The following is a 26280-nucleotide window of genomic DNA, read 5'->3' on the forward strand; positions in this document are numbered from 1 at the left end:
CTATAGTGATGAATATCAGTTTAGAATTTACAATCTATGGTCATCAGATTAAAATAATGTAATAAAACACAAACAATTTTCCCCTGTCTTCTGAGAGCTTTGTTGTTAATGTTTCCTTTAAATAAAGACATTTTTCCTTAGATGAAAGAATTCATGAAGAATTGAACAATCTAAAACAATCTAGCATTAAACTATATATGATTTTTACATATCCTTTCACATGGAAAAATTAGTGTGCAAAAATAGAGGTTGCTACTGTCATTTACTTTTTTATTTATTTTGCTGTAGACAGTCTGTTATAAAAATGCAAAGAAAAGTCACCTCTTGGAAGATACAGAGGACTCAGAATATGCAACTTTTTTTATAATGCCAGAGAATACTAATGGAAATATTAGTTAAATTTATTCACTTCATTCTCCTCCTCCTCTTCTTCTCCCTTCTTTCTGTTTTTGTCTCTGTCTGTCTCTGACTCTCTATATGCCTGTCTCCCCAAGAGATTTTTGTTATGTTGCTTTGAACATTAGTTCTTTTCATAATAATTAAGCAGAATCCTGGTGGCCTCTATTTATTTCAACACTGATACATTAAAAGACCTGAGAATTTATTAGTCAGTCAAGCAGAAAGGAAACGCTTATTAAATTCCTATGTTCCAGGAATTGGGCTAAGTGGTGAATATACCAAGAAAGGTAAAAACAAAAACAAACATTTCTTGTACTTAAAGAGTTCATAATCTAATAAGTGAGATAAGACAGAGCTATATACAGTATAAATTGAAAATAATCAACAGAAGGAAGGCACTAGAATTTAAGGGAATCAGGAAATGTTTCCTGTAGAAGGTAAAATTTTAGGTGGACTTTGAAGGAAGTTAGGAAAACCAGGATGCAAAGATGAGGAATAAGAGCACTCTAGGCAAAGGGAAGAGCCCCCCCCCCCAAAAAAAAAATGTTCAGGGTATGGAGATGGAGTGTCTTGTTTAATAAATACAAAGGAAGATAGTTTCACTGGATTTTGCAGTGTACATGTGTTGCAGTAATATGAAACTGAGAAGAATGAAAAGGAAGAACACTTTATAAAGAAATGTATATGCCAAAAAGGATTTTATATTTGATCCTGGAGTTGGTTTTTAGCACTATTTGCTTCCTTATCCACCATTTTATCACTGCCATTATGCCACTGCACACGTGGAAGGGATATTCTCAGAACTGCCTATCATTTTATACATATACATACATACACACATCTTTCTATCTACCTGTCTGACTGTCTGTCTATCTATCTATCTATCTATCATCCATTGTCATCATCATCATCATCATGAGTTTCTGTGACTAAATGATTGATCAACCTTCGAATCCAATCAATTGCGTAAGCCTTTAGATTTGGTCTCCACAATATCTCTAGAATGTAAAATATCCTTCTACACTACAGCCAACTTTTCCCCCCCTTTCAACACCTACCACTTGAATACTTAAAATTACCTTCTAATTAATCCACTTTCCCTAAGCCCTTCCCATTTTTACTATGACTACCATATAGCTGCCAAAGTAACAGATGTGAACATGCTACTTTGCTCAGTAAACTCTATCATTGCCTTTTATTGCCTCTAGAATAAAATAAAAACTTCCCTTTTTGGCATTTAAGGTCCTTCACAATTTGGCTTCAGCCTGACTTTCCAGATTTATTACATATTACTTCCCTTCATACACCCTGTGATCTAGCCATCCTGACCTTTTTAATTGTCCCTGCATGCAACATTCCATTATTTCCTATCTCCATGATTTTTAGAGAGTCTACGGCCTCTTAAAATTCCCAAATTTCTTCAAAGCTTACTTCACACATACCTCAAGCAAGAGATGTGTCTTAATCCCTTCAGCTGAGAGTATTTCACTCATTTAATTACTTTATATTTACTTTGTACATTTTTATATTTACTTATATTTGTGCACATTGGTTCCTTCTAATGTAAATTTCTTTAAAGCAAGAACCATTTCTTTTTTTTTTTCTATATCTCTAGCAACCAGTAGAGTGACTAATACATAATTAGCACCTATTGAATGCTTATTGTTTGATTGTTTGATTATGGAGAGAATACTTGTAATGATGAGATAATTTATACATTGAAGTCTTGAAGAATTATAATATAACATAGTTGCTTTTTTTAAAAATTCAGAGACAAAAAGCAAGAACAATGAGTAGAAAATTTAGACATGATATGAAGAAAAAAAACTTAACAGTTAAAACTGTTCCATGGCTATGTGACTCTCTAAATAGTGACTTCTCTACCATTGGAAACCAATAAGCTGAAGCTCAGTGACCAATTGTCAGATCACTGTAGTAAAGATTATTTTTCTGGTATTCATTAAACAGGCTGGTCAATAGGATCTCTTCCAGCTCTAATTACTTGATAGTTTGAACATTCTGATTTGTGTTTCCCCATTGACAATATAGCAACTATAGTTCTTGAAGTAACTACTCACTTGGAGATGAATAATATAAAAGAAACAACTCATTGGGAATGAATAAAAATTGTATTTTTAATATTCAGATTGTCTAAAATTTGAGAAGACAAGATCAGTGGCATAATACTAATTATAATTTTCAGTGTACTCATTTCCATTTTAATAACTTAAGGTAGTGAAACTAATCATGGCTCAAAAACTTTCTAGCTCCCTCTCTATTTTTTACTTTCCCAATAATTTGCATCAAAATATTATCTGTTGTTTTAAAGTTTAATTCAACATTTATTAAGTTCATTCTATATGCAAGGTTCAATACTAAATACTAATGATAAAAAAGATAAAATATCAGCATCTAATCCCTATTACCAAATAGTTTTTAATCTTATGTGGTTATATGTTATAATCACAAATAACTACTTACAGTTTAGAAAATGATTATGTGCAAAATAGCACATAAAAAGAATTGATTCAAAGGGGAGAGTGATCACTTTGATCTGGGAGGAATAGAGAAGGCATTATGTAGAAGAAAGTACCTTAATGTGTTTTGAAATAATATTTAGTAGGAGCAAGAGAAAATGGTATAAGTGAGTGAATAATCCAAACAATACAGTTTACAAAGGCATGGAGACAGCAGGAGAAGTAAGGGTAAGTATAAACAATGATGCATTATACTTTATCATCTCATGTAATAGGACATGGTGAATGTGGCTAGAAATTTAGGTATGAGTCAGATTATCTAAGGCATTTTACATTTTATTTGGTAAGCACTGAGATGCTAGTGAAGAGTGTTTTTATTAAAATTTTAAAAATACTAAGAGAGTAACATGATCCTGAGGATAAAATAATATTAATAATTATGTTTTGCAAACCTTATAGTACTACAGGAATGCTAGCTGTTGTGGTGGTGGTGGTGGTAGTGCAGGCAGTTCCCTCTTTCTGCAGAAGACATGCTCATCCTTGTCACCACTATTCACAATCTTAGAATCATATTTGATTCTCCACTTGCTTCAATCCATACATCTAGCATTCCAAATTTTGCCATTCTACCCGCCCCCCCCCATATCTACACACATGTATACTAAAGCCCAGACCCCACCTGACTAAGTGACTTGCTTGTAGTCACTCCCTCACTCCAGTGACTCCTTATGGTTTCTAGGACCAAGACAAACTGCTTTAATGCTGATTGAAAGCTCTTCACAACTTGGCTTCAAGTTATGTTTCTAGGATTATCATGCATCATTCCTCTCCCTCAACCTTTCTGCCTCTTGGAATCCCTGTTTTCAAATCCCATTTCAAGTCCCATTTCCTACATGTGCCTGTTCTTGTTACTCCATTTACTAGTGATGCCCTCCTTCCCATTAGCTTTTATTAATTTAATACATATTTTGCACACAATTGCATGAAATGTAGTTTTCCCACTAGAACATAAACAGTGAGAGCAGAGACAATTTCCTTTTTAGCTTGGCACAATGCCTATGACATAGTAAGTACTTTAGAAATGTTTGCTTAGTTACTGATTGATTGGTTAGTGATATATATATACATATATACATATATATGCACATTCATACTGTTACTTTGTCAGCAGTGTCAACAATGAATACTGATTAATACTCATAGAAAGATAAAATCTCAAATCTGGGATAACTAGTTTCCTATCCATACATTTATCCATCTTTTAATTCATTCAAGTGTACTAAATATAAAACATTGTTGGGTCATGAAAGAAATGGTATTTCTGTGTACATCAAACTCATTATAAGCATAACAATGAAATGTCTGTAAAATAGTGATATAATTCCCATTTGTATATATAGGGTCCCATATATTTGGTTTCAGAAGAAGCAGGATTAAATAGCCCCTTGTTTTGCTATTTAATTCTAAAATGGTACTGCTAGATTCTACTTATTCCTGTAACCTGAAATTATGTTTTGACTTTTCTAGTATAGGATCATTTTCAAACAACCAATGGTATTATATGCTTTTTATCTAAAGATACAGATTCAATATTTTATGTTCCTGATTTAAATAAGAATCGTTATTGGTAAATACAAAATGTATGCATTCAAATTACATTGTACCAAATAATCACTTTTTTATTGGTTTTCACTAAATTTAGGAGAAATTAGTTATTTTCACAAATGTTAAAGTATATTTAAAATATTTGAAAGTATAATTTTTAAATATACTGGTCAAGAATAAGTAACATGATTGATAATAAATAATATGACATGATTAACTCTGACATCAGAAATGTTGATAAATTTTCAATAGGAAATTAATATTTTTTCCCTAAGGACTCACTAAAGGTGTCCAATCCCTAGGATCACTTTATTTCTTAATCAACATTGTTTTATCATTGCAAAGAAATGATGACTATATAGATGGTAGATTAAAAAAGAAAGGCATTTATTCATACTTAATAAAGCAGTGGTGAAACAAACTTTGCAAAGTTATCCCAACTCAAAGCTATCTGATGTATTCGACAGACTATTACATATTCTAGTTTCATTTTCAGATTATTAGTCTAAGGAATTCTACCCTGCCTCAATTTCTAGAACATTTTTTTCCTTTTGCTTGAACATAACAAATTTATATGCCTTTTTATCAGAAGCAGTAACTAGTTACAAATCAGAAAAGGGTTTTTAAACCCTTTTGTTTCACAGGAATCCCAAACCACCATGAATCAAAATAACCAAAATAGCCCTTTTTGTTTCTAGCTACCTTAAGAAGTCGAGCCAGGGAACGAGTAGAAGAGACAGTACACGTACTTCTAACTGGTGTGGTTTTTCAATCACCGGAACAACGAGAATTAGTGGTTATTCCAAAAAAACCACCTGTGGAAGATGATCAGAACCAAGTACCAGTAAATAATGGTAAGACTGACACATCAAATTAATCTCTTAGGAGAAATTATTAAAGAAAAAATTTCATTTGCAAAGATTTCTCAGTTGTTCAAAGCTTTGTATCTTTTTTCCCTTTCAATTCACTGAAGAATTATGTGACCAAAGATCATCTCCCCTGAATTTCTAAAAGTTCTTAGATGTCATTAATGCCATTTTCCCTGCCATTACTTAAGAAAACTACAAATATAAAAAATTATAAGAACTTTATTATAAAGTTTTGTTTTTTATTTTTGTTCATTAATGACATCTTAAAAGTACTTCACAGCTACAGGGAAAGAAGAGGTAAGAAACTGTGACAGTCATAATTTCCTCTTCCATTCTTCCTCTATCTTCCCTTCTATTGCCTGTATTTCTTTTTGGTATATTTACTAAAGACTGTGAATATCACTTTGACTAGGGTCCTTAATTTTGAACTGATAATCCTGAGTGGCATGTCTCTTTTAATAATTTTGAAAAATAATATGTAAGTTGATAAGACTTCTCCATGCTCACAACTCAGTGAGAATTAATATATAATACAGTTTATGTTTTGGGCAATGTAAAATAATTTGAGACATTGTCTATATGTCATTTGTGAATAAAAATAATTTAATTTTATGTCATATATTTCTGTATATTTTCTCCAATATGATGATATTTAAGATAAAATAGAGAATATACTTTCATCATTTTGAAAGAAAGAACATTTTGAAGGAATCACAGATGACTGATATAAGGACTTGTTTTAGATTTGGGAATGGTATTTCATTTTTATCAAACCTGATGTCTACATGGCTTACAACATGTTGATTTGGAACAGTTCATCTATTCTGGCACGAAGTACAGTAATGAAAAGCTTTGCAACCAAAGGTACTAAAATCTTTTGTATTTCCTGAGAATTCCATATATGACATCATGTCTTTACTTCTGGAGGAACTTGATATCTGTTAGGAACTTAAACTTCTTGAAATTGTTGCATTTTCTATGATAACAGCAATAATATAAATAAAAATGTAAAATTATAACAAAACATCCAGGTAGATTCTTCTGTTGTTTTTTCTTCTCTTTTCTAAAGGGATGATTAATTTACTTTTATAGAGCAGGATTTACAAAGTAGTCAAAGATATATATTAATTATTTTAATAATTTAAAACAACTATACACATAACACGTTCTCAGAATATACTTGTTTATAAATTTTGTTTATAATTGTATATAAAATAAAATGATTTATGAAATGTAAGCTTTAAACTATTTGCAATATATTTTGAGGGAGGAGTAAAATGTAATTACCTTTAATCAAATTTAACAAGAACACTTGACTTCTGTTTTCCTTGCAGATCATCTTTAGCAGCACGTGTTGTTGGACTTTGTTACATTTTTATTTCTATTTTGTGCATGTGTGTGTATTTCATGTAATAGTCTATGTGTATATTGCTGATTATTGTTTTCACATGCTGAGTAAAGAATGTACTTATTGGAATACCTGAAGTTATGCTTTAAGGTGTGTGTGTGTGTGTGTGTGTGTGTGTTAAGCTAAATTCCAAATGTAGGTTTTGTTTTCTTGATTTTCTTCTTGAAAAAAACTGAAAATGCCAACAACCATCATATTTAATATGATATCAAGTCAGATGAAGACCATTGTATTTTTATAAATTTGCATTTCTGCTAGAGTTTTACTGTTTTAGGGTTTTATTCTTTTCATTTCCCTCCAGATTTAATGCTTTTAATGAGGCCAAAAAATGAAATAGTCTCACTCAGGGAGGCTTTAGGGTGAAGAAGTTGAAGGGTGAATCCATGCCTACAGTTGAAATTTCTGAAAGTCAATCAAGAACACAGGATTTGGGGGGAATTTATTTTTTAAAATCAATGATTCTCTTTCAAAAGGTATCATGGAGAATTCCTTAACAAATGTTTCCCCCTGATTAACCCTCCCTGAATTTTGAATTCTCATAAATCTTTTCTCCTTGAGTCTTTTATGATTATTCATTTACTTTAAATTTTCCTCCCCCAAAATAATATTTGATTAGTGACTTTGTCACATAATACTTTATTGTCTGCAACTTTATGAGTTTAATGATTTTCTTCTCTCCTGTTTCAATTATCTCTCAGATCATTAAGACCTGAGAAAACTGAACATACATGCATATTGTTATTCAGCAGTTCTCTTCCTGCTATGCTAAATAATATTAAAATATTTATTAAGTGATGACTATGTGCAAAATATTCTGTATTTACTGTTACTGTAGAAATATTGTAAAGATCCATTACAGACTTTTCTCAAAGGTTGCTTAAAATCTAATGATCCCTGGGATATGGTGAGGAGGGCATGGAAATAACTATCAATAAAAGATCATGAAAAATTATTGCAAAAAAGAAGTTCAGACCATGTACTACAAGACATTTTGGCAAGAAGAATGGCATTTAGAGGGAGATGTAACAGAATACTTTCTGGGAGAATAGCATCAGATTTTGGACATAAAAGAAGGGTATAATTTCAACTGATGGAGAAGAGAGGATGAACATCCTACCTACTTGGTATGGTAATAATCTTTATTATTATTATTATAGAAATGGAAAAATGCAAGATTAGAAAATAAAAGTAAGAAGGACTAAATTAGATTGAAAATAGTATATGTGAAAAAGATAAGTAATATAAACCTGGGAAAGTAGCATATGAACAAATTATGAAGGGGTTAAGAGAATTGGTAATTTAACTTTTATTTAGGCAATGAGGAGACAATGAATATTGAGTTATTTCTTACAGTGGTTTCCTCTTTAGATATGTTCTGGATCATAAGATGACTTACAGATTATTGGAATTAATTGAAACTTGGTCCTAGAGTGGTTAAATTATTTTTCCCAAGTCATAAACATGAGTAAATAGCAGACTACATGGTCTCTGCTATCCCTTGCAACTCTGAGTGTGGCCCTGTCAGGTATGAAAACTGAATTAGATAGGTTTTATTGAGAATGAATAAAGGGGGATGAATGTAAGGGAAATTGAAGTGCTAAAATCAATAGGAATCACCAACTAATTTGGATATATGGTAGTAATTGGATGTGAGAGGTGAGGGAGATGGGAGTCAACATGACTTTGAGAGAATGAACCTGTTTGACTGAAAAAATGGTGATACCATCCACCAACTCTTCCTCCTCTTCTAACTAATAATTATTCATATATATACACTTTAAAGTTTGATGTGTACATAGTCTATGTATATAATAAATAAATTATTATACTTCCTTTATATATGCTTGATATTCTCATCAGCTGCCATATTTAAAATGTCAAATCTATGCAGATGACACTCTAATACAAATACGCAACCCTTATCACTATTCTACTGCCAACTGAAATATTACACATAGATATGCCAAAGTCATTTCAAACTCAGTGTGTTTAGAAACAAGATTCATCTTTCTTCTGAAATACATTCTTCCTTCTAAATTTCCTATTTCTGCCAAGGGTATTATCATCCTTCTAATTACCTAGGTACTCAGCCTTTAAGTCACTTCCTAAACTCTTCACTCTTGCCCATCCATCAAATGAATTGCTTGGCCTTGATTTTTCCTCTTTCATACTAATACTCATTTCTCCCTTCAGAAAACAATTGCTCTAGTTCAAACCCTTATCACTTCTAGCTTGTACTATTCTCAATTAGTTTTCATTAGTCCTAATTACTCCTAATTAGTCTTACTTCCTAATAAGTTTTCTCTCCAATCTATCTTCAATATAATTGTCCAAGTCAGACCATGTCATCATCTTACTCAGAACGTTTGAATAGCTCTCTCTCATGTCTAGGAGAAAACTAGGAAAAAAAAAAAACATTTAAATACCTTTTGAATCCAGATACAATCTATCCTTTAAGTCTGATCACAAATTCTCCTCCACCACTTTATGGTCTAATGAAATTGACCTAAATGCTGTTCTCTGTTCAAATTTAATTTCTTCCTTCTTTGTCTTTGCAAATATTCTTGTTTCCCTTCTTTTTTAAGATGTGAGTTCATCTCATTCATTTCCAGGAACATATCTGTTAAATATACACTTCATTACATCTCCTGTCCTCTTTAATTTTATACTCTTTTTCCTCCTCACCTCTTCTTTAATAACAGAAAACTGAAAAGGAGAAGGGGGAGAAATGTACAATGCATAAAACATCAGGGCCAGAATCAGGAAGAGCTGAGTTCAAATTTTGCCATCGGCACTTAATAGTTGTGTGGCACTGGGTAAATCACTTAAACCTATTTGCCTCAGTTTCCTCACTTTTAAAATGAACTATAGAAGGAAATGACAAACCACTCTAGTATCTTTGCCAATAAAACTTGAAATGAGGTCACAAAGAATTGGACATAACTGAAACAACTGAACAACAATCACAATGTATATCTAAATTATGTGTCCATTTTGAAATTATCTTGGTTTACAGTATGAGATATTTGTTTATATATAATTTCTGCCAAATTGCTTTTCAATTTTCCCAATAATTTTTGTCATATAGGGAATTCTTATCCCAATATCTTGTACCTTTGAGTTTATCAAACACTAGATTGCTATGACTATTATTCATTGTGTTTTATGTATCTAATCTATTCCATTGATGTACCACCCCATTTCTTAGTCATACTAGAATTGTTTTTTTGATTACTACTCTGTAACACAGTTTTGAAATTTGGTAGTACCAGGCTACCTTCTTTCACTTTTTCCTCAATAATTTCCATGAAAATCTGAACTCTAATTTCACTCTTTCTACATTTTGTAAATAAATTGTAAATAAATCTCCTTGGAATTTATATAAATTCCTGATGAGCACACTCTTAAATAATCCAGAACAACACTTTGATGAAATAACTCCATTTCCCCCTTACAGTCAGAAACTAAAAAAGCAATGACCACCAAAATACAGGAACCCTAATCCACTAGTGGCAAAAGAAATAAGCAACAGCAAAAAAAAAAGCACTTGACCCTGGATAATCTCTATGGGGAAAAAGATCAAAATGCTAAATACAAAATACTAAAAAAAAAAAAAACAGCAGAAAGTGAACAGCAAATAAATAGATCCACCCATCCAAACTTTCAAAAAAAAATGGAAAGTAGTCACAATATCTCAAGGAACACAAAAAGGAATTCAAGAACCAAGTAATGAAGATAGAAGAAAAATGGGAAGAAAAGTGAGAAAAAGAATTTAAAGTAATACAAAAAGAAAATAACAGCTTTTAAAAGACACAATTTCCAATATGTAAAAGAGGAATGTAAAAGACATATAAAATGGAATACCAATGGAAGAAATAATAGCAATGAGAAATGAAGCTTTAGAATGCTACTGGTCTCTCGTTAACAGAGGATGATGATTGTTTTTGTGCATTTTTATCTATGATAGATGAGTGTGCACAAAGACACTTGGGCGTGAAAGAGATTTAAGTGGAAGAGTCCATGCACAGAGACAGTCCTACTCTCTCCACATTGGAAGCCTGGGTCCATTGGCTCAAAAAATCGTTACACTTGGAGACTTCCTCAGATGCATTGGATGGCCATGATGTCCTATGTGCTCCAACACGCCCTAAGCACTCCACAGTGCTTTGCTGGGTCGCCATCTCAGCCGTTGAACCTTCTTATTGGTTTCTTCCATCTGTTCAGCCGAAGCAGTCTTCACATGCTGGGTGAACAAGGCCCTGGTTCACCAGGGGTCTACGACCCGATGGCTACCCTCACAAGGTTTAGCCGGCCTGTCGAAGTCATTGCCCGGGGTGTGGCCGCTGCCACATGCTAGCAGCTACTAGGAGCCAGAAGTGAGAGCTGGGTGTCAGGTGAGGGTCAGACTTTGGAGAGCTGCCCTAGAAGGGCACGACAAGCCCTCCATATCAGAGATACTACCCCTCCCTGAGCACCCCATACACCCCTTTAACTTTAGAATAGATAGTGAAGAAACTCATACAAGAAGTAAATGACTTGAAAATGAGAATGGTCAATTTCAGACATCAAATGATTCAATAAAAAACATTTAAAATGAAATCAAACTACTAAGAACTATGAATTTTATGTCAAAAAGAACTGATCTGTTAAGTGATAATCTTAGAATTATTGACTGCAAATTGTAACCAAAAAAAATTGAACAACATTTCAGAGACATTTTAGTAAAGAAATAAAGAAAAACTCAGAACAGGAAAAGGAAGGAGAGCAACAGCTATAATGAAAAGAAATTATGATTCTGGAGAAAGAAAATTAGATAAAAGCAGAGGCACGTTCGCAGAGTAAAGGCAGAGTTACACCAAAAATTCCCTTCAAAAAATTTTAAAATGTCACCTCAAAATGAATTCCATAATTACAGAAGGGATAAAAGTTCAGAGAGAAACAATTTTCCTGCTTATAACAACTTAGAAAGTTATTTGAAAAGGTTGGTCTCACAGAATGAGAGTTCAGTGCTGGTTGTACCCCAGGATGCCGGCAGCAGGCTTTGGGGATGGTTGCATTGGCTGTGGCAGCTTCCAAATTTCTCAACCCACAGATATAACAGGGGTTAGACAACTGGTCAAAAGGAGATTACAGGAGAGTAAAAATAAAAATCATAGAAAATTAATTTCATTAATAAGAATGACAACAATGAGACAACATACCAAAATTTATGAGATTCAGCCAAATCAGAGATTAGGTGGAAATTTATACATCAAAAGGCTTAAATCAGCAAATCAGAGAAAATACAGATCAATGAATTGGGTTTAAAAGGACTAAAAAAAGAACAAAAGTCTCAAATTAAATACACATTAGAAATCCTGAAAATCAAAGGACAGAGAAATAAAATAGCAAGAAAACTACTGAAATAATGAAAAATAAGTAGATGCTGGTATTATGAAAAATAATAGATCAACCTTTAGTTAATTTAGTTAAAAAAGAAAAGAAAAACAAGTTAACATTACTGAAAATAAGAGAGTGAATTTACTACCAATGAATATGAAATTAAAGTAATTATTAGAAACTATTTTGCCGAAGTATATACTAATAAGTAAGTGAAATGGTGGTCAATTTACAATATATATGTACATATATATATAAATTGTTCATATTAACAAAAGGGGAAATAGGATAATCAAATTATCTTTTCTTAGAAAAAAATTAAAGAAGCCATTGATCAGATGTCTAAGAAAAAATCCCCAGCAGAATACTAATTTACAAGTGCACTATATTAAACATTTAAGGAGCAACTAATTCCAATACTATATAATCTATTTGGAAAATAATAGGTAAAGAATGAGCTGTGCAAGTTTTTTACATTAAATGTGGTACTTATATCTAATCCAGGAAGAGCAAAAACAAGAAAAAAAAAATTATAGGAGTTCCCTAGTGAATCTTAATGCAAAAAAAAAATATGATGAGACTGGCAAGGAAATTACAGCAAAATTCCAAAAGGATCTTTGACTAAGTAGTATTTATACCAGCAATGCATGTTTTATTCAATATTAAGAAAACTATTAGCATAATTGGTATTATCAGTAAAAAAAACAGCAAAAATCATATAATTATATCAATAGATATAGGGAAAGCTTTTGATGAAAAATAACTTCTTTTAAAAACACTGGAAAGATAGGAATAACTGAAATTTCCCTGAAAATTATATCTAAAATCATTATCAAGCATTATCTGTAATGAAGAGAAGTTAGAAGCCTTCCCAATAAAATAAAGAATAAAAGGGACAGCCAGGTTGTTTAGTGGATTGAAAGCTAGGCCTAGGGAAGGGAGGTTGTTCTGGGCTCAAATGTGACCTCAGACACTTTCTAGCAATATGACCCTGAGCAAGTCATTTAACCCCCATTGTCTAACCTTTACTGCTTTTCTGCCTTGGAGCCAAAACACAGTACTGATTTTGAGGTGGAAGATATGGGTTTTAAAAATGAGGAAAAAAGCAAATATGTCCATTAACACTATATTCATTATTGTACCAGAAATTTCAGGTATAGCAATGAGAATAAAAATAAATTGAAGGAATTAAAATAGGCAGTGAAATCAAATAAGCAAATTGGAGGCCAGAATTGACCTATTGATGAAAAGCGGGATAGATCAAACTGAAAAGGAAAATCAAAAGATCATAGCTGAAAATAATTCTTTAAAGACTAGATTTTGGTTAATAGACCATAGTGATCTCATTGAAAACACAACTGACCTGGAAAACAGATCCCGGAGAGACAATTTGAGAATTATTGGTCTACCTGAAAGTCTGGAATAACAACAACAACAATAACAACCAAAATCATTGACATCATATTACAAGAAATTATCCTTGAAAATTGCCATAATATTCTTGAACAAGAGTGCAAAATAGTCATTGAAAGAATCCATAGAACACCCCTACATTAAATCTCCAAAAGACAACTATTAGGAATGTTATATTCAAGAACTTCAAGGCCAAGTTCAAAGTGGCCAGAAAGAGATAATTCAGATCGCAAGGAGTTCCACTCAGGATTGCACAGGATCTGGCAGCTTCCACATGTGAAGATTGGATTTAGCCATCTCCTGATTGTAACAATGAAGATACTTAGCTCTTTCTTTATTGTGAAGATAAAATTATAATCTCCTGAATGTAACAATGAAAGAACTGTGACAGAGGCTAGAGAAAAAGTGCCAGACTGAAGAGTATGTGAAATTGATCACCTTGATGGAGGAGGGGCCCCAGGAGGGAATCCTGAGGTGAGAAGACTCTGGTTTGGAGAACAGTGAGGTCTCTTTGTCTTGAGAAGCTGAAGAGGGAAGGTGGGAAGAAGAGGGTTACCCACTTTTCCTGCTGGTGACTGGAAATCTTTCCTTCCAACAATTCCCAATTGAAGGGACTTCTGAAGAGAAACCTGAGCAGACTTTACCTCAGCTCCTGTTGCCCAGGGGTGAGTCAACTTGACTTTCTCTCAGGGGGCTCAGGCTGCCAAGGCTTGAGTTCCCCACAAACTCAAGGAGGGAGGGGAAAGGTTTTAGATAGAGACAAGAACCCCCTTTCCCCACTTTCCTTTCCCCATTCTTCCTTGCCCATTACTTATATATGTCCAATCTTCCCTTGGGGCAGCAACTTCCCCCTTTCATCTTTTTTTTTTTTTAATACAGTACTTTCTTTATAGTGAAACGAGAATTGTAAGCTACAATATATTTTTAGATTTTAACTACAAAAAGTTGTTAAATAACTACAAAGATGAATTAACCACAAAAAGGTGTTAAGTAACTACAAAAGGTGAACTTAACAAAAGAGGTGTTAAGTAACCCACAAAGATAAAATCTAACCAGAGAAGGTGAGAACTAAAATGAATGGACAGTCCTGGAGAAAAGCATCTGGTGTGATTGTTAGATGTGAAAATTTAGAGGAGGTGACACAAGAGGAAAAGGTCTTTAAAAAGAGAAAAATAAAAGACTGAAGAGGACAGTCAGTCACCTGGGCTTGGAGTCACTTGGATCTGAAAGGAAGATGGACATTTGGAGATTCGGAGATTCGTTTGGACATTTGGGCACTGATTTGAAGAACTGACTGGGAGGTAGACATCCAGACTTCTTTAAGACTGTCACCATTGGTGAATGAAAAGCTGACTTAGTGACCCTGCCTTTCTGGAGGCGTGAAGCCTCCCAGTAAAAACAAACAAACAAACAAAACACCTAATTAATCTATTTCAGTCTCAATCACAATTAATTTAACACACACTAAAGGACCGCACGAGAATTGGGACTACAACTAAGAATTACCTACCCATCAAAACTGTGTATATACTTTCAGGGGAAAATATGGACATTTAATAAAATAGAATATTTCCAAGCATTCCTAAAGAAAAGACCAGAAATAAATGAAAATATTGATGTGCAAATACAAAATTCAAGAGGATGATAAAAAGGTAAACAAGAAAGAGAGGAATAAGAAGGAAGGGTTTGGGAAAGAAGGTAGAATAAATGTGGGAAAAGGGGGGACTGATTAAACTAAAAACTCTGGTGTGGAAGAAAATAGCAAAAGAATAAAGGGCTGGAATAAAAGAGGAAATTAAAATAAGAAGCACAGGTCATAATCATAACTCTGAATGAACTAAACCATAAAATGGAAGAAGATAGCAGAGTGGGTTAGAAACCAAAATTCTATCCTATGTTGTCTACAAGAAGCACACATGAGGCAGGTAGACACAGACAAGGTATAGATAAGAAGCTGGAACAAAATTTATTGGGCATCAACTGAGAAAAAGAAGGCAGGAGTTATCATCATGACATCTGACAAAATTAAAGTAAAAATAGATCTGATTAAAAGAGATAGGGAAAGTCATTACATCCTGATAGAGGGAAGTATAGACAATGAAGAAATATCAGCATTCAACATGTATGCACCAAATGGTATAGCATCCAGATTTATCAGATCTGGATAAATCAAACAAAAAACATCAATAAGAAAGAAGTCAGAGATGTGAATGAAACCTTACAAATATTGGAGTTAATAAATATATGGAGAAAAGTAAATATGGATGAAAAGGAATATACCTTCTTTTCAGCAGCTCATGGTATATTCACAAAGATTGACCATGTACTAGGGCATAAAATCATTGCAAACAAATGCAGAAAAAAATACCAATGTTTCATGTTATAATGTGAAAAAAAGTATAATTAGTAAGGGTACATGGAAAGGCAAATTAAGAATTAATTGGAAATTAAATAATCTGAGTTTCAAGAACAAATCATAGAAACAATTCCTGATTTCATTGAAGAGAATAACAATAAGGAAAAAAACACATCAAAATTTGTATGATACAGCAAAAGCAGTGCTCAGGAGAAAATTTATATCCCTGAGTGACCTTGTTAACAAAAAAAAGAGAAAGAGGATATTAACAAATTGGATATGCAACTAAAAAAAAAAAACTAGAAAAAGAACAAATTAAAAATTCTCAGATAAAGACCAAATTAGAAATTCTAAAAATCAACGGAGAAATTAATAAAATTATAAGTAAAAGAACTATTGAGGTAATAAATAAGACTACTTGTATTTGGGGGAAAACAAATAAAATAAAAGAACTATTGAGGTAATAAATAAGAATACTTGTATTTGGGGGAAAACAAATAAAATAAAATTTTAAGTAAAAGAACTATTGAGGTAATAAATAAGACTACTTGTATTTGGGGGAAAACAAATAAAATAAAAATTAAGAAAAAGAAAGAACCAAATTAATAAGATCATTAATAAGAGGGGTGATCTTTCATCTAATGAAGAGGAAATTAAGACAATTAGTAAGAGCTTTTTTTGTGCAATTACATCACAATGGATATGGCCATCTAGACTAAATGGATGCATATTAAAGAAATATAAATTGTCAAGATTAACAGAAGAGAAAATAGAATACTTAATTCAATACCAGAAAAAGAAATTAAACAAGCTATCAAAGAACTCCCTAAGAAAAAATATCATTAGGGCCTGACAAATTCACAAATGAATTCTGTCAAACATTTAAAGATGTTAATCCTAATACTATACTTTACAAACTATTTGACAAAATAGGCAAAAAGGATTTTTTTAATGATACAAATATGGTATTTATTCCCTAGCCAGGAAGATCAAAAACAGAAAAAGAAAAGTATAGAACAATATCCTTAATGAACAATATCCTTGATGAAAAAATATTAAATAAAATACTAGCTAAAAGGCAACAGCAAGTTATTATAAGAATTATTCACTATGACCAGGTGGGATTCGTACTAGGAATGCAAGGATGGTTTAATATTAGAAAAACCATCCACATAATTGACCAAATCAACAAGAAAACTAATAGAAATCACATGATTATCTGAATAGATGCAGAAAAAAGCTTTGACAAAATACATCAATTCCTATTGAAAACACTAGAAAATATAGGAATAAAAGGGCCTTTTCTCAAAATGATAAACAGTATTTATTTAAAATCATCAGCAAGTATCATCTGCAATGGGGATAAGTTAGATGCCTTCCCAATATGATCAGAAGTGAAGCTAGGATGCCCATTATACCACTACTATTGTACTAGAAATACAAGCAGTATCAATTAGAGAAGAAAAAGAAATTGAAGGGATCAAAGTAGGCAGTGATGAAACTAAACTATTATTTTGCAGATGACATGATGGTATACCTAGAGAATCAAAGAAATTCAACTAAAAAACTAGTAGAAATAATAACTTTAGCAAAGTTGCAAGATACAAAATAAACCCACATAAAAAATCAGCATTCCTATTGTAGCAAGAGGATTTTCCTCTTCCTATTCCTATTGGCAGCCCTCAAGCCTTAGATTCTCCATATTATAACATTATTTGTTTCCAAAAAAACCTAGCAGTAAGAGTTAGAAAGAGAAACTCCATTTAAAATCACTCTACACAATATAAAATACCTAGGAATCTATTTGCCAAGACAAATTCAGGAATTATATGAACACAACTCCAAAACATTCTTTACACAAATAAAATTAGATCTAAACAATTGGAAAAAATATCAATTGCTCATGAGTAAGATGAGTTAATATAATAAAAATGCCAAATCCTACATAAATTAATTTACTAATTCAATGCTATGATTATCAAACTACAAAAACACTTTTTATTAAATTAGAAAAAAAATTATTACAGTCTTCATCTGGAAGAACAAAAGATCAGGAATATCAAGGGAACTAAGGAAAAAAAAATGTGAAGGAGGGAGACTTAGTATTACCAGATCTCAAACTATACTATAAAGCAGTGATCATCAAAGTGATATGGTACTGGCTTAGAGTTAATCAGTGGAATAGACTTGGGGTAATACAATTTTTGTGTAGTTTCTACCAAATCCTTGAAGCAAAGTATGATATATGTGTATGTATATATGTATATATCAGGAAACAGGAAAAGATAGCTTTATAAATTTATGTACTAGAAAGGTCAGTATATCTGCTAGTTCCAGAATTTTCCCACAATGTTTGAATTTAAACGTCAGTCTATAAAACACAGTTATTGAAGGAAGTCATGCAATTAAAGGTTACCCAAGGGTCACTTCAGTTGGGCTGGCTTTAACAGCTAGATGACATCTTTTCTGTCACAGTCTTATTTAATTTGTTAGGAAAGGTTAAGAGAGCAAGAGATATGTGCCTCCTCATTTTAAGCCACAAGATAAAGATAATTTTAAAATTGAAACAGCTAGTCTGGCTGCTGCAATCACACCATGTTTTGTCTTGTAAAAGACAACATGCTATACTATTCTAGACATAAAGCAAAAAAGGTCAAAATTGCCCCTGGCAGGGAATGTTGGACTGAGACCATTTGCAGATTCTTTTTCTTTCCATAAACAGCCCCCAGTACAACAGCAGAGGAATACAAAGCCTCAAGCCACAAGGTCAAGGAGGAGGATTTCTTGGAAGGTAGTAAGGGCAATGTGAGTTCTGCTTACTGATTAAAAAAAGAAAAGATATTTCTTTAACAACTTCTCTTGTGGAATCTGTGCCTCTCCAGTATCTTTGCCAAGAAACCCCCCCCCCCCCAAATGAGGTGAACAAGAGACTGTTGTGACTGGAATGACTGAATAACAGCAACACCAAATCACTTGATAAGGACAGGAGAAGGCCCCATTGGGGAATAAAATGATTAAAGGCCATTTTATTTCTGTTCTAAAAGATCTCCCCATTTTCTTAGGTTATGCTTTTATCCAGTCTGAAAATAGAGGCACTATGTTGGGACAGTACTGGTTTTGACCAGCTGGATGAAATCTACCTCTGAAACTGGCTAAAATTGGTGTTCATATCTTGGATAATGTGGGATTTTTATTAAAATAAATAGATTGTTAAAATTGTACTTTAATATAATTGTTCCCTTTAGTATCCTATGCATTTTATTTATGCATCCAGAAGCATTATTATAGGAAAGTGTCCATAGATTTCTGCAGAATGCCAAAGGGCACAAAACATTTTAAAAATCGCTAAATATAAAGAATCAGAAATAGACAAAGTTCTAAATTCCATGGCTATTGTCTTGACAAGTCTACCAATATTGGGAGGCAGTGGATAGAGAGCTGATCTTGAAACTAGTAAAACCCTTGGACAAGTCTCCTTAACTCTCATGACCTGCGCAATTCTCTAAGACTCGAAGTCGCCAAGAGGATAGCTATCTGTATTGGTAGAAGGAAGTTTCTTATATGGGAGTTTTCACTAACAGTGAAAGCACAAGTCTAGTCTTTATACCCTAGTTTCTATCTACTGTGAAATTGGTAGGCAAGACAGGCCAGGTATTAGTCATGGGCCATGAAAGCAAACTTCATGGTATAGATCAGTGAGTTTTGTCACTGCTACCAGTTCTCCTTTAGAAGAAGGAAAAGGAATTTGGAAACTGTCAGGCAACTATCTGATGAGGTGTTCTGGGTTCAAATCATATCAGGTTGTTCCCACTTTGGATTCTGTGTTTCAGTCATTCATCAATAAGAATTTATTAAGTGCCTACTTGGAACCAGTGACACTGTCCTCCTGTCTGCCCCATGAACAAGATATTCCATCTCACAGATCTAAGCATTTTCTCTGGCTAACAGCCATGCCTGGAACACACTCTCTATCCTCAACACTGCTTCATAATATGTTGAGATTCCTTCAAGTCTCAATTAAAATGCTTTCTTTAAATTTGATTGGAAGGCTTTCCCTTCCCCTCTATTCTAATGCCTTCCCTTTGCTAATTATTTTCTATTTATCCCACATATATGTATATATACATATAAAAACTTGCTTTTTTATATGCTGTATTTGTTTGCATGTTGCATCCCTCACTAGACTATGGACTTTGTAAGAGCCAGGAACATCTTTTGCTTCTTTTTGTATCCCCAGTACTTATAACAGTGGCTGCTACATAGTTGGTGCTTAATAAATGTTTGTTAATTGGCTGATGTTTTAAGTATTGTTCATTGCTGGGGATTAAAAAAAATTAAAACCTATCTATTGAGAGACAGGGCTAGGGATGGGAGGGCTTGGGTTAAAATCTGGTCTCAGATTCTTACTAAATAGGAGAACCTGGGCAAGTCATTTAACCCCCATTGCCTCACCCTTACTGCTCTTATTCCTTGGAACCTATGCACAGTGATTCTAAGAGAGAAGGTAAGGGGTTAAAAAAACATCCAGCCCACAAAAAGTTCACAAGAAGCAAGACAGTACATTAAAAGATGAAAGGCTGAGAACATGAGAGAGGAGTAAGCATAACTAGCATGTGGCATAATAAAGTCCAAAGGAGTCCAGTACATTTGGATTGGAAATGATGAAGGCTGCCCTGCCCACCCTGAACCCCCTTAAGTGGAGGAAATGGGAGACGTTATCTGACATCTATCTTCTAAGCTCTTTAATTAGAGGGAAGAAGTTGCAGCATCAGAGGATCCCAGTGAAGCATCAGTTCCAAGGTTCATATGATTTTGCAAGGAGATGAGTTTCTCCAGAAACATAATCAAGTTTAAGGGTAAAGGTAGGAAATTATGAGATGATTCAGTTTTAGAGTTAACTAAATCAGAAAGAATAGGCTTTGAAGAGAGGCTAGGGACATTGGGGTCCCTGTTAGGATTAGTTAGAGAACTGAAGCCCTGGCAAAGGTTTCTTCCAAAGCATTTCCCTTGAAAGCTTCATCATCAGTGGTCCCATAGACCTTACATTTAGTGATAGGAATAAAGGAGGTAAAATAATATTTAAATAAGAACCATTTTAAGAAAGGCACCAGAAATGAGGTAGTAACACTCTCCAGAGGGTGTAGAAACACCCAAAGGCATTTTGGAGAGATAGATATAGACTAACCTAAATTGTTCAGTGGATAGAATGCCAGGCCTGATTTCAGGAAGATGCCTCTCTCTGAGTTCAAATCTGACTTTGGATACTTACTAGCTGCGTGACCTTGGCCAGGTATTTAACCTTTTTTTTGCCTCAGTTCTTAGCTATAAAATGAGCTAGAATAGGAAATAGCAAGACATTCTAGCATATTTGCCCAAAAGAGCTCAAATGGGGTCATGAAGAGTAAGATATTACTGAAACAACTCAATAAGAACAAAACCTAAGGCCAAGGTGGAGCTTGGGGTCAGTGCACCCAGTTTAGTTACTAAGAAAGATAAAACTATTGATACAGGAAAGTTCTCAAGAATTAATTGTATGTGTGGAAGTAATGTGTACAGTACAAAACAATTAATTTGGGAATCCCACTGATATGACCAATCTGCAAAAAGTATTAAATCAGCATTGCTAAATGCTTGTTGATTTCATAAGGGAGAACCCTGAAGATCCAGGTAAAGAACTGTACGGTTATGAGTAAGAACTATATAATTGTCAGTTTTATCTTTTTGCATGTTTTTGGGTGATTTCTTAAACTTGGAAATAAAGTAGCTTGTTCTTCTTGTTCTTGTTCTTGTTCTTCTTGTTCTCTTCCTTCTCCTCCTCCTTCTTTTCCTCCTCCTCCTTTATTTTTATTACAAATTTTGCAGAACCAAATAAAACAAGCATTTTGATATACAAAGAAAAATAATGTACATGAAGGAAATCATAAATATTTGATATGTTTAGCTTACTTTTTTCATATCTACATAATAAATCCAATACACAAGTGTTCCAGTCCTCTCCCATATTCCCATTATCATAGAACATACCCCCTAGAAGACTAAAATCCTTGTATGAAATGTCTTTTATATTTTCACCTTTTAGTTCACTTTCTGGAGTTAATATTAATTCTGTAGCTGCATATAATATCCTCTTGCTTCTACTCATTTTACTGTTCTTTATCTCATGTAGTTCTTTCCAATGTTTTTCCTCCTTTAGTCTGCTCATTAATTCTTATGGTGAAGTAGTATTCCATCATAATCATATAATACAATTTGCTTAGCCCTACTCCAATTGGACATCCCGCATTTTCTAATTGTTTGCAATCACAAAGAGAGCTGCTATAAATATTTTGAAGCATAGGGCCTCTTTTCCTTTCATCCTGATGTCCTTGTGAAACCGGCCCAATAATGGTATTGCTGGGATTAAGGGAATACACAGTTTTATAACATTCTGGTTGTAATTTCAAATTGTTCTCTAAAATCTCTGAATCAGTTTGCATCTCCACCAAGAGTGTTTTAGTATATCCATTTTCCCATATCCCTTCCAAAATTTGACATTTTAGCCAGTCTAAACAATGTGAGGTAGGCATTTGCATCTCTCTAAGCAGTAGTGATTTTTAGAGCATTTTTATATACCTATACATGACTATGATTTGTTCATCCCAAAATTGTTTGCTACTATCTTTTGCCCATTTTCCATTGGGGGATAGTTCTTATTCTTATCACTTTGACAAAGTTCTCTTTATATTTTACATATAAGACCACTATGTATACCCCCCCCCCAATTTTCTGTTTTACTTCTAATTTTGGCAGTACTTGTTTTATTTTTACAAAGGTTTTTCAATTTAAGGTACTCAGAATCATCCATTTTATATATCACAATTCTCTTCATCTCTTGTTGACTCATAAATTTTTCTCCAATCCTTAAATCTGTCTAAAATCATGTATCTATTATAATCTTATATTAGTTAATGATATAAGCTATTGGTCATTTCAATTTATCAGTTCTTTCTCTGGAGGTGGACATAGATAAGTCATTATTCAAAAGACATTTCTATTGCTGTATATGTTTCCCTGGTTCTGCTTGTTTCATTCACCATAATTTCACATAGGTCTTTCCATGGTTTTTTTAATTAATCTTCAAATATCATTTCTTATGGCACAGGAGTATTACTTCACAATAACATTCCAGAACTTATTTAGCCATTCTCCAATTGATGGTCAGCATCTCAATTTCTAGGGGTTTTTTTGCCACCAAAAAGAGAGCTACTGTAATTATTTTAGATCATATAGGTTCTTTTCCTCTTTCCCCAATCACCTTTAGAAATAAACCATTAGTGATATTGCTGGTCAAGGTTTATCGGTTTTATATATCTCTTTGGGCATAATTCCAGATTGCTCTCCAAAATGCTTGCACCAGTTCACACTTACATTGTAGTTTCCTAGTACCCTCCATTTTCCCACATCTCCTCCAGAATTAGTCATTTTGCCATTTTGTCATTTAAGCCAATCTGTTAGGGGTGAGATGATATCTCAGAGTTGTTTTGTGTTGCATTTTTCTAATCTAAAATGATTTAAAACATTTTGCATGTGGTTATATATAGCTTTTATTTGCTTGATTCTGTACATTTGATTTCTTTGATTTCTAAAATGCCCTAAAGGGAACTATCTGTTCATATCTTTTGCACATTTATCAATAGGGAGGAGATGTTATTCATGCCATAGTAGACCAGAGGAATAATTTGTGTTTTAAGATATCTCCAGAAAGATAGGCAAATATGGAAATATTCAAACAGTCAGGGGTAGGGTTGCTGGGTTTTATTTGGAGTAGTCCTGAGGGACACTCATATCTGCCAATTTTCTGAAGGAATTAACAGGTTTTGAATTGTTTTCTGAAACTGTAATGTACTCAGCCAAAGATACTTTCCTCTGAGTGAGGAGATTCACCTATGTTGTTGATTTTTTTTGTTATTTTTTTTAAAACCATTAGCTTCAATCTTAAAATCAATACTGTGTATGGGTTCTAAGGCAGAAGAGTGGTAAGGTCTAGGCAATGGGGGTTAAGTGACATGTCCAGGGTCACACAGCTACAAAGTAACTGAGGCCAGATTTAAACCTAGGACTTCCAGTCTCTAGGTCTGGCTCTCAATCCACTGAGCCACCCAGTTGCCACCCAGTTCCACCCCACTTTTTTTTTCAAGTTAAGGAAGTATATGAATTTGATTTTAAGCTGTTTTGAAGGTTTTAAGGTCTCGTCTCATTTTTCTTTTCTGGAAGTTTTTAAAAGTGTTGAACTTAAAAGAAAACATGAATTCTTTAGGCTACCCTTCTAAAATAGGTGATCTTCACTAGGGGCTAATGGATCCCTTGGGGACAAGTGGATAGACTTTAGGGGGTTCGGGAACTTGAATAGGAAACATTTATCTTTAATGTAATTAATTTCCTTCATAATCTTGTGAATTTTATTTTACTTATTGAAAATAGAAATCTGAGAAGCAATCTATAAGCTTCACTCCACTGCCACAGGGATCTATGATACAAAAATATTAAGAATCCCTGATGTAGAATTGAATCGGAATTAAGTAGCTTCCAAATTCCAGAATCCAAAAGTTTATCCCTGAGCCTGGTGGGTTTTACTTCCTTTATCTAAGACACCTCAGAGCCAAATAATTTGGGACAGGTTAAAAATGTCCTATAGGGTAAACTGAAACTTGAGGTCTTCTCAGCATAAATATTCCACTTGTCCAAGAAATCTTAGTACTTAGTACTTCACAAACATAAAATGAACCAATCTTGTATGTCATTTTGCTTGAACTATTGACTTTTTTTCCTTTTTTATTTCTTCTTTTTCCAGTTTTAAAATCCTAAATCCACTTGTCACAGTATAATCTTTTTAATTCTTAGTTATTGGGATTTCATTCTTAGACATCTGCAAACCTATAGTTTATATCCTTTTTAAATTATTTGTATTTATTTCATTTTGAATTTTCAATTGATCCCTTTTTGTCAGGCAGGGTTTCAGCATCAGGATGATCATTCAATAGTTATAATAAAAATAATAACAATTAATGCTTTAAGGTTTGTGAAGCATTTACATCTATAATCTCAATTTATCCCCTCTACAATCCTAGGTGATAGTTGCTATTATTATCTCCATTTTAGGGTCACACAGCCAATCAGTGTCTGAATCAGTATTTGAACTCGGATCTTTCTAATTTTCTAGCTCTCATGATTCATCCTCATGATGTTCAGTTATGATATATGGAAAATAATCCCTATTCTCTACTCACAAAGTTGGCTAACCACCCCATGCTGTGTACATTTTTGATCATAGCAAGTTGCTGCTAAAAATCAAAGTCTGCCTTGAAGTCAGCTAATCCTACTCATGGTTTCCTATTGTGACAGAAGTTTTATGGCTGACAAAGTTATTCTAAATTGGAAAAATTTCCTGCCACTTGTCCCAAGATTGAATTGAGAACTGAAAATCCCTGCTGTGAGAATGAAGAGAAAACCAGACCAAATAGGACGCCTTCTGTGTATTACCAACTCTCTTCTGAGTGCCTTATTTAGAAACCCATTGATTGACAAATTAATAATAAATTGATCTCTTTCTAACCAAAAGATGCTTTCTGTTTTCCAAAAGATCAGTTAATCCAAAACATTGGGGAAGAATGCAATCTTAAAACTCAGACTGATGTCATTCAAAACACAGGTCCTCTTATTATTTAGAATTTGACATCTATGTGGCAAATGGGAATATTAAAAGAATTATAATATTCCCTAGAACTCAGGTAGCAGTAAGTGTTAGAGGTTCAGAGATCTCCAGAGAAGTTTAGAGAATTACCAGGGAATAAATTTAATTTCTTTATTTTTTCACACAATATTTGCTTAGAGTAAAATTAAGTAGTTACCATTTAGTGAATGACCAGTGACATGGATCTCCTTGGTTTTCCACATAAAAGATATCCCCTTTCCCTTGACTTTGGTTATTTTGTCTGACTGTTTCTTATACCTGGAACAATCTCCCATTTAATCTTTATTTCCTGGCTTCCTTCCAGTCTCAATTAAAATTCCACCTTCTCCAGGAAGTCTTTTCCATTCCTTTTAAATGTAGCATTTTCTCTTTATTAGAATTATTTCCTATTTATCTGTTAAATATGTATGTAACTTGTTTGTACATTTTTTGTTTTACTACTTTCCCCCCCAATAGATTGTGAATTCCTTAATAGGAGGGATTGTCTTTTGCCCTTCTTTCTATACCCATTACTTAGCATAATGCCTGATATATAGTAGGTACTTAATAAATTCTTGACTATATCAGGAAACAGGAAGAGAAACATTTTAGCATTTAAGGTATCTACAAGGTCTGGATTACTTCACAATGACTAAATTTAAACA

At 33.3% G+C, this 26280-nt stretch overlaps 1 protein-coding gene across 3 annotated transcripts in view; it reads left to right on the forward strand.

The window, feature by feature from the left end:
- CFAP47 (cilia and flagella associated protein 47) overlaps positions 1 to 26280 on the forward strand; it is an 886918-nt gene that overhangs the window by 706026 nt on the left and 154612 nt on the right. For all 3 annotated transcript variants that reach the window (XM_016433371.2, XM_007493353.3, XM_056826272.1), the window contains one exon: positions 5180 to 5335. In XM_016433371.2, the coding sequence (XP_016288857.2) occupies positions 5180 to 5335 (156 nt within the window). The remainder of the gene's footprint in view (positions 1 to 5179; positions 5336 to 26280) is intronic.

Source organism: Monodelphis domestica, chromosome 4 (genome assembly GCF_027887165.1).
Source record: "Monodelphis domestica isolate mMonDom1 chromosome 4, mMonDom1.pri, whole genome shotgun sequence".
In the NCBI taxonomy this organism is placed as follows: Eukaryota; Metazoa; Chordata; class Mammalia; order Didelphimorphia; family Didelphidae; genus Monodelphis; species Monodelphis domestica.